Source organism: Rhea americana, unplaced genomic scaffold (genome assembly GCF_003343005.1).
Source record: "Rhea americana isolate MKP2758 unplaced genomic scaffold, rheAme1 scaffold_26, whole genome shotgun sequence".
NCBI lineage: Eukaryota > Metazoa > Chordata > Aves > Rheiformes > Rheidae > Rhea > Rhea americana.
In genome coordinates, this window is record NW_028186379.1 from 1,807,586 (window position 1) to 1,817,939 (window position 10,354).

The following is a 10,354-nucleotide window of genomic DNA, read 5'->3' on the forward strand; positions in this document are numbered from 1 at the left end:
CCCCCCCCAACCTCACTCCAATAACAGATTTAAAATATGAAGTTTCCAGAATAGGAGATTGCAAATAGATTTAAAGTGACCAAGTCATTAAACTGTTTCATTAACTGTACAGGTAATACAGGAGTTTTAGTTCTTGAGATATTTTACAGATATTCTGTAATTACAGAATATCTATTATCACAGAAAATACCTGCCAGCATCTACAGTTTTGAATAACCTTTATCACTGCATGAATGCCAAAAATATTTCTACATCCTTATTCATCCAAAACATGTACTACACTATTATCTGAGACTTCTCTTGCATTTATTACTACAGGAAAAAGTCCTATTTTTTTCATGCTATACAAACATTCTGTATTTGAAAACAAAATTCCTAACTCCAATTAAAATCAAGTGTTAGCAAGTAGTGGCCAAAAAACCAACTCCTAAATCTACCACATTATTCTGCCATAAAAAAAGAACAGTGCAAAAGGATTAATTAACCTACTAACAGAGAAATATGCATAATGAAAAAATAAATTTACCAAGATGAAACAATGGCATCCTCATCCTGCAACCAGATAATAAGTAATAGCTTTGGTGCAATGGGCAATGTCATGGTACTACAGACGATGCCTCAGTGTCTCATCTAACATGCATAAACATTTTAAATACTTGAAGTATTACTTCATTACTTAAATATTGATTACATTATCATAAATTAATTTTAAAATTAAATTATAACCTTGATAAACACACACTTCTCATCTCAACTTTGCTTTCTTCTGCTGCATGGTTGCAGGGACTGCTAGCTCCTTCCTGAGCAATGTTAGGAAGATGCAGAACTGTAAAGTTTTTAAGCCTCTCTCAGTAGGCAGATAAATCAGGTGTTGAGACTGTGATGAATCCAAGGAAACCAAATATTATCCATCACTTAAGTCATCATCAGTCTTTTGGACAGGGAAGAACAAACGATAATTACTGCTCAGATTTAAAACTTTTAGTTTAAAATCAAGCAACTACCACTTAAAATTGAAAAATCTCCTTGAGGAAAGTCTGAGGGAAAAAAAGAAGGAAAAAAAAAAGAAAAAAAACTTTGACAGCATGCCTTAGAAATCCATTAATTTAGATTATTAGTGATCTTGAATTTCATTACTTTAATTCCACGCATTACTCCCTGAAATGTCTTGTTTAAATCTATTGTCTYGGGGGAAAAATAAATAAATAAAAGATTAAAAACAAAAGTCTTATTCTACTATTTGGTACTACATTTTGCCAGGTTAGCTGATAAAAATTGACTAGTCTAGCTTTTATGCAGTATTCTCTTCCTCCCTCCCACCCTTAATGTTCTTTTAGGAGGATACTTATATTAGAATTAATAAATTTCTTCTAAAAGGCTATGAAGCTCAATATATAGTGCATAACAATGCATTAATCAACAACTATATCARAGTAATTTAAAAAAGAGTCATCCTGAATATACAAAGCATTTATTAGCTCTTTCTCTTTCCAACTGCAACAGCTGGGCAGTCTTTGATGGCTCCCCGCCCCTCCAGCAGCAGTCATTACCACACACTAGCTTTGTGCTTCATCTCTCTAAAATATTAGCAAATTAAAACCACAAAATATAAGACAAAGTGTAAAAAATTAACACAGTGCTGACATGTTTGGCAGCTCTTCAGAAATACTGAAAGACGTTGATACACAGGTTGGCAAAACTATTAAAGCTCCAGGATCTAGGATAGTTTCTAAATAAAAACAGCTGTTGCTAAATTAACAAACTTGAAATTATTTACATGTAAGGGGGGAGAAGGGGCAATACAGTCTCATTAGGAAGTTGTGTTTGGCTTTGAGGTTTTGGGTTTTGTTATAACCACTTATAAACGTGCATCTACAGAACTACTAATATTTAGCAACAGAAATTCAACAATTTTATCCACTGACTTTAATTAATTTTCTTTAGCAAAGCTCAACCAAGATATAGATATTTATTAGTTCAAATAAAAGTCCAAACAAACGTTTACAGAAATCTATCAGAAGAGGGTTTCAGTTTGGGTAGTATGACTTCCCCAAGCTCTAGCTCATGAGCGTATTTTTCAATCTTACCATAACTGCATTTTCCATTTAGCAATTAGAAATATTGCTACTATAAAACACAAGCCAGTAATCTTACTAAGATAACCAATAAAAAAATACATTAATTTTTTCCTTAAAACTACAGAATACTGCATATGAAGATGCCACTATATTTCTTAGGGAAGATCACTAGCTGAGATTAGAATCATAGGAAAACTTAAGATCAAAGGGACATTCGGGTTACACAGTCCAACCTTCAGCTCAAAATAGAGCTAAATTAGCTCAGCTGTCACGTCCAGTCAAGTTCCGAAAAGTCTCCAAGAACAGAGGTTCCATCATCTAATCAGGCAACCACTTTCAGTGTTTAACCACTCGCAATCACTGTTCAAAATTCTTACACCCAACTAGAATATTCCTTTTTGAAATTTTTGATTAAGTAATGTAGGCAAATAGGAACTCATGAAAGAATACTTGAATTTGACTATGGTTTGCCATTTAAACAACAAATCTTTTTATTTCATTAAAATTTAAAACTGAATGTTTCAGTGGCCAATTGCCTATGAATTTACGGTGYGTGCATATGTATTTAAAAGTTACTTACTTGAAATTCCATGCTTAAAGTTACTCGTGTGTGTGTATGTGTGTGTGTGCATACGTAGATATAATTACAACTGATCCTTTCCTATCTCAGCAGTATGAAAATTGGCTTAGTTATTACCTTATTATACTGTGTGCATAAATGCATACATATACATACTTACATATATACATTATTTAGTTCTCCCTATTACCTTTAAATAATCTTTTGTTCCTGAATAGAATTTGAAATGAATGTAGGACAGAAAAAACTGAGCTACTATGGATTCAATATGCAAAATGCTTCTCAAAAAGGTGGGAAGAAAAGAAACAAAGAGATTACAAAAACAGATTAAGCATTAGATAAAGCCAGCCTATCCCTCCCACAGCTCTGCAGCACTTAGATTAACTATTTTATGTAGGCATGTTCAATAAAGGCTTATGACTGATTACACTTTTCTTTTTTTATATTTCCTCATCATTCACTGCGTATGATTTAAATTGCATATTGTGCATAGCCTGCTGCATTTTAAGAGATCCTAAATTTGAGTTTTCACCATCCATGAACCAAATACTTAGGCTACCAGCAAAAATGTTGATAAGTAAAAGTCTACTACTTTATTGCATATGGATCTTAAATTCTGAATTGTTTTCAGGTCACTATTTCAAATTTAGAGAGCCGATAGAGCTGTTTCACCATATTAAAGCAACTATACCAAGGAAAGGAAAATTGGATTGAATCCCTCACTGATTTGGATGATCTTAAATTAGAAAAATACGAGAGGAAAAAGCAATCGAAAAGTGTTCAAGTTTGCAAGAAATCAAGAAAAGAGACATTAGACAGTTCTGAGCCATGGACATTTTGGAAATGAAAGTTTACAAGCTGTTGTTACTTGACTTTTTGAGTCGCTCTTATGTCATTTACAGCTCTTTTTGTCTGAAGACATCAAGAGCAACTTTGTTTTGCTGTGTCCCACTGTCTCACACTAGCTGTGGAATTCATCAGGGAATTACAATGCAGTCAAAAGTCCTTGAAGATAAAATGCCAGAATCATTTAAAAAAAAAAAAAAAAAAAAAGCCTCAAACTACTACACCTCTACAAGCTATACAAAAGCTACAGTAGCCCAAACCAGAAGGACTCTTCTCTTTGGTTCTGTTTCCTTCAATTAATTTCTGTGATAATTCCAATACTTCGTAACAGTCCAAACCATTCAATTTCACATTACAGTTTTTTCAGCAAAGGCTAAAACCAAAAWTTCCCCCTTGCCATCCATCTTTCAAAACTTATCTGTGAAGCAGGGAGAAGAAATGGAAAAGAAATATCATTTAATTAACCTAACAGTCTCATGCCCTGGAAGAGCTGGGGATAACAAAGGGATGAAGCCTCCAGAATTGAAACCAAAACTACGGTCAGAGCAGATCACAAGGTCCTAGTACTTATAAAACCACTTCTCTTTTCAATAATATTTGAACAAGAAACATTGACACTTTCCAGTCCCTTATTAAAAAAARGGGGGAAAGTTCACCATTAGAACCCAGGTCCACTTTCCCCTATGCTCAGCAGCACTAACAGAAGAACTAAAATCAAAGTTGTTACTGACTGGAACACCTTTAGATGATTCAATTCATACTTTAGCATCCATGTAACTATAGATTAGTGCCACAAAAACAGGAGAAAAAAAGGACTCTTCACAAATAACACACCCTTCACACTGCATATTTGCCCTTTTCCAAGGTGTATTAGTAAATCCCACAAATACATTAGTAAACCCTTATTATTTTCAGTTAAATAAATACCAAATCCTTGCTATTTAAGTAACTTACTGAATCCCACGCCTGTCTCTTTCTTCTCTCTCTCCTCCTCATGTGCAAAGAAAAATAGCTCTTGATAAATTTATGAAGTAATCTCCCTTATCCTTGCAAAAATCAACAGGCAGCATCAACTAGCCCTAGGATGGAAGACAGCAGTTTGCTGTTAAATTGCTGGACTACAGTTAACACTATACAAAAAAAAAATCAAACATCTACTAGAGGAAAAAATTCTCTGTTAAAAACTTCTTCCTTCAAGAGTAGATGTATTGAYACCAGCACAACTATTTTCCACTAAAATTAAACAGATTATCCACCCATAGAACCAAACTCTTATTTTGGTAACCTACCAACTGTTTACAAAATAATGCATTACAAATATCTGTATTTTTATAAATTAACATACATGCACATCTACAGATAGATTTGAAATATCTATCTAGGGCTAGCATTTTTAATGTTATGCCCCAAAATTATGGGAAACAAACAACAGACAAAATCTCTCTCGCTTAATAGTAAAGGTGAGGAACTGTCAAACAGGATGATGTTAGCAGGTAACAAGTTGGAGCAAAATGACAACCTAATGGACAAGAATTTGCCAGATGCATATACCATATGCTTGAGTTTACCTAAGGAACTGAAAGAACCCAGCAGAAGCCACTCACAAATATATGCAAACTTTCATYAAACAAGAGAAACATTTCCTGTTCCTGCCCAAAAGTAGGACAAGAAACAGGAGAAAACAAGTTTCACTGTGTTAACAGATGCAATTATGAAGTTGTGACTCTGTCTATCAGGATTCAGAATATTGGTTAAAATGCAATTTAAAAAATAATTATTACGCACGTACATGCCCCTGACATCAGTTAAATTTAAAAAAAAAGAAAAAGTTTTGGTTAAATATATTCATACACCTAAATTCTGTCAAAAAAGCATTAAGGACATACAGCAAAAATATTTACTATTAACTATAACGTTACATGAAATGAACAAACAAGTACTACAGGTATACAGAATCTCTTCCCTTGAGAAGCATTATTGTACAGTGATGATGCTACTGCCTGAATTAGCCTTAATTCCTGTCTGAATTTACTTCTTTTATCCCCATTTCATCCGTTTAAAAGTAGGGGGAATTAATATCTACAAAGAAAAAAAGCCTAGAGGAGGTACAAAGGTGTTAAATACTAAGAAAAAAAGAAAAAGCAGAAAACTGTCGAAACTGATGCAATTTTAGAGACACACAAATTATCACAGTGAACATTAAGGAATGTAGTTTGAAACTACTGAATATGAAGTCTAAAATATTTAGTTACTGAGAAGTGGCTTTTTATTTATTTATACTACTAATACCCACCGCTATTAAAACCCATTTTGGAAAAATAAGATAATGTATTCAACATCTTACAAATTCATAAGCTTAGTATTATCTTTTCTACTTTACCAGTAGACTATTGTATCTTTCACGTGATAGTTATCGTCACTTGAAAGTGAATAAAAAATATTTAATACTATTAGAATTTGARAAGAGAGTTTACTGAGGGGAGCCACAACTAGTAGGTACCTCAGCCAGTAAAGCTTTAACACATACGTAAATGGACACAGAGTGAGGCAAATAAGGGAAATGAAACCTATCTAGGAACATTCACAGCACTTCATTTAGTGTGCCTTGGACTACACTGGACTGCTTCAAATATTGGCCTGTTTATATTTTCCTTTATAAAAAAAGACAAGTTTAACTACTAAACAAATTTATTTCTTCTTTGATTGTTTCCACTCTCCTAGGTTGGTGAATAAGGTCTCCTTTGCATTTATATCTAAAGCTTTTATATTAAAGAGGTAAAGAATTCAGTGGGAAAAGTAGAAATCCATGAAAATCCAGGATAGAACAATGCTACAGAGAATAGCGTAACAYTCCAAATGCAGACATGCTCTTATAGAATTGGGAGTGTGTTTCTGTTGCATGTCTGAAAGAGTTAGACACTTAAGCACTCCAATTTCTGCCAGCAAGTTGAAGGCCAGCRGAGAGAAACATTCTTCTGCAACTTTACTCCGTACCTGGCTTGCAGATCCACTGCAGAGCACAGGTGTACTTTCATTTAGGARGAAAAAAGCAAGTTTCATGCCCTTGTTCCCCCTTTTCCCCTTCTACATCCACCAGGACTCTGATGTCTGTTACTACTGAGGTAAGATTATTTCACACAAGTTTTTTGAAGGAAACAGTACATAGCTAGTCACAATTCTATCGTCAGCCAAATATTCTTTCACAGAAACATCCATTAGCCTTTTTTTTCAGTTTTGAGCTACATGTCAACATTTTAGAAAACTTTCAGTATAAAAGAAATGGCAATAGTATTTCTATTGTGGGTTTACCTGGCCATTTCCCTGAGAGAGAACATTTGAAAACAGTCTATTCTTTCCTTGGGAGTTGTGGTTGACAAAAACTAACGTAAAAACTGAAGCTTTTTTTCTTTTTTAAAAGACCACAGTCACAGTTCATAATCTRTATACCTTCCCCCCTCCATCAGTAGAAGGGTGTCATGGCTAATTTAAATTTCAACAAAAACATTAAAATCTACAAGACAGTTTCCAAAAGAAAAATGATTGGAAACCCACTGGCCAAGAAGCAAATCAAATATACGGCTGATGAAATACAGCCAATAGACATTTCTAAGCATATGATTAATAGCAAGTAAATTTTTCTTATTTTAAACACTGCAAGAAATTCATAGCTYAAGCCCTGTTTAATACAAACTGTGCAAAATGCTCAGGAAAACTGTAACATTTCTGTCTTCCTCAACTGCTGAATATCATGACCAAACATTGTATAGAACACGATCAAACTCACTAAAAACAATGGATTTATTTGGGTTTATTTATGGAAGGGTATACTGTCAGCTTCAATTCCCACAAGGAGAGAGAGTCAGCTGGAAGCCTCAAGGGAAAGATAATTCATTTAAGTCTGAAAAATCATTTTATTCACATGATTAGTTTCCATCCTCAAGCTACAGGGCACAGGTCACAAGAGCATGCAAAGCAAAAAGGTTTCTTTTTGGTAAGATTAAATAGACAATTTTAAAATCAGAGTTCTGCACAAAAAATGATCATTTATGAACAACATGCCCTACTAGTTAGCCCATTCCTTTATGATGAAGATACCTAATAGTTAATAAGCATTCACTGATGTATTAAGTGCTACACCAGTGCACATAAGCTGCATTATCTCATTCAAATTAGACCACTTTACCATCTAAAATACTGCCTATCCTAGACCATTTTAAATACCTAAAATATGATGGATTATTTACTGGTATCTTTTCCTTATCATGAAGGACAACACACAAATAACCTTTTTTCTTTAATGACAGGAGTTAATGGAAGAAAACTGGTTATTATTTTAAATAAAATTAAGATTAGGATTCATACAAGAAGTTTAAATAATCATGTCAAACTAATTAGAGTTTCAAGTATTTCCTGTCTGAAACTTGTAATGACTTACAAAAACTAACAACTGTCAGCAGATGCTTTTATTACTTAAGGCAAGGATGCCTTTGGAACTCTTGCCAAAAATAAGGTGCAGAGATCTAGAATGCAGCTGCTGCTGATAACCTTGCTTCTTTGGCACAAAGGCTTAATTCTACAATAAAGCCTACCCATCAGTACAGAASACATCCTTCTTCTGGCATGTGGGGGATGGAATGGTCAAAGTGTTAGAATTTATTTAGGACAGGTGAATGGGATTGCAACCTTCAAGTGTTAGAGGATGAATAAAATACTTTTAATCCCCTGAAGCAAGAAGTCCTTTGGAACTCTTCCGAGATGTTGCAAGACGATTATGAAGCTGGCTACCTTCCCAGTCAAGTGGCCTAGAAAAATCCCTACCTTCCAATGTTCCTGCCTACTCCCAGGTAGATGAACCTGCCAATCCTGACCTTCTACCAGCTGGAAATAAAACTGACTGTAACAGAAGCTACAATGCTTCTTCTTACCCCACAGGTGATATATCTGAAAGGGAAAATTAAAACAGGAAGCAAGAGGTAAAGAAGTTACTCCCTTCAGGTTCACTCCCATTTTTCTCCCATATATTTGATATATACAGAGTTCACAGTCACAAGCAAAACTGTTAACATATTAAAGTCAGCGATGAACTTACCTTGCATATAGTCCCAATTAAGAGTCTCCATTACCACTTCCACTTCCTACTTTAAATATACTTTACACTTATTTGGAAAAAGAGCTTGGCACTTAGCAAGAGAAAAAATTAAAGAAATACTGTTCTTTGCAATATACGTTTTCAGATTATGAGCATCAACAAGATTAAAACAAATTTAGTCACCATGGCACTTCAGTGAATTTTCCACTGAAACTGCCCTAACCTCACCTGAAGGCATTTGAGAGTCACCACCTTCCTGTAACCTGGCACATTTAGTTACTGCCCCAGACAAAGTGGGGTTTAGGTATTTCTTTTTGCATTTTCTTCTCTTACATCTAGCTTCAGGAAAGCAGCTTTTGCTAAACTCTTTGTTACAAAACATTTATTTTCATGAAGAAAATACTTGAGCATGCTAACTCCTCCATTACAAAAAAAAAAAAAAAAAAGGAAACATCTCTCAATAATTCTCACAACAAAAGACCTTATTTAATGAAAACAAACAGCATAAATTCAGTTTAAGTGAAAGTTGCTTTCAAAGTAGTGCTTACAATCTTTCAAGAAGGCTTAATCCAGAGAAGGAACCATTCTTCAACTCCGTTATTTTATTGTTACTCAGAATCCTGTAAACAAAAATAGACAGTATCAATATATTACCAATTTGACAATACAATCATTTGCTGCAGCTTACACTTTTGGTGCTAAGCCTTCCACCCAATCTTTCYGTTTAACAGCCTTTATATTACACTACAATGCCTGTGAGGTGTATGTGACAGCACTGCCCAATATTACAAAGAGGGGGGGAAAAAGAGGATTTTCTATGCTACGTGCCCTAAATAACATGTAAGTTGACATTATTAACCTATGAGCTTCTCTCACGTCATGCCTCCTTTCCCAACAGAGCCCCTCACACTTTCTCCTTAATGCAATTCTTTGCTCTTACTGAGGCAACCAAGACACTGACAAATAAGCTCAGCAAGAAGTCCTCTACTTCTAGCCATGCCCTCCTTTCTGCCCTCAAAGAACCAAATGGCTGCAAATTCCCTCTTCAACATGAATAACTAGATAAAGCCCTTCTAGCCCAGGACCCTGTTCTTCAGTAGTGGCTGTAAGTAGATGCCTAAGAAAAGAGGCAGCATATGATTCTTCTCTTCACTCTCACAGCCTTCAATTATCCTCAAATTAGGAAACTCCTCGTAGAGCTGGTTGTTTCCTTACTTAGATGGATCTGGTTTCTGTACAGCTGAACTTTTCTGTCATGAATTTGCCCATATTCCTTTTGAACCATGTAAAATTTTGTCATCCACAACACTCCATTACATGAAGAACCTGACATCTCATTTGCTTTAAACGTAGCTCCCATCAGCGTTATGTGATGCTTCCTAGTTCTTGTACTGAAACAAACAGTAATCAATCCCTGTCTACGTAATTATGAGAGATGAAAAGAGGGTAAAATTCTAGATTGTCTCTTGCCAACTGGAAGATTCATRTTTTACTTAACTACTCCTCATACAAAAGTCATTTCGTGCCTTCTTAATCACTTCTAAGCTTTTTCCAGCTTTATTACCCTCAAAAATTTYTGAGATAAGACTACAAGAACTGAAAACAGTATTCAATGTGTGGACAGATCTGAATCTACTCAGGGGAAATGATGCTGTTTTGTTTCTTATTTCCYTAGCAATTCCTAACAGCTGATCTGCCTTGTCTTAATTTCAATTCTCRGAATCGGCAATAAAGATTTCATGAAACTACAAGACAACAAAC

At 34.7% G+C, this 10,354-nt stretch overlaps 1 protein-coding gene across 1 annotated transcript in view; it reads right to left on the reverse strand.

Annotated features, from left to right (window-relative positions):
• ADGRA3 (adhesion G protein-coupled receptor A3) overlaps window positions 1-9,474 on the reverse strand; it is a 41,703-nt gene extending 32,229 nt beyond the window's left edge. Inside the window, exons 1-2 of the mRNA XM_085307619.1 lie at window positions 9,470-9,474; window positions 9,142-9,213 (exon numbers count right to left, since the gene is read on the reverse strand). Coding sequence (XP_085163745.1) covers window positions 9,142-9,213; window positions 9,470-9,474 — 77 coding nt within the window. The remainder of the gene's footprint in view (window positions 1-9,141; window positions 9,214-9,469) is intronic.
• Window positions 9,475-10,354: the final 880 nt, after the last annotated feature.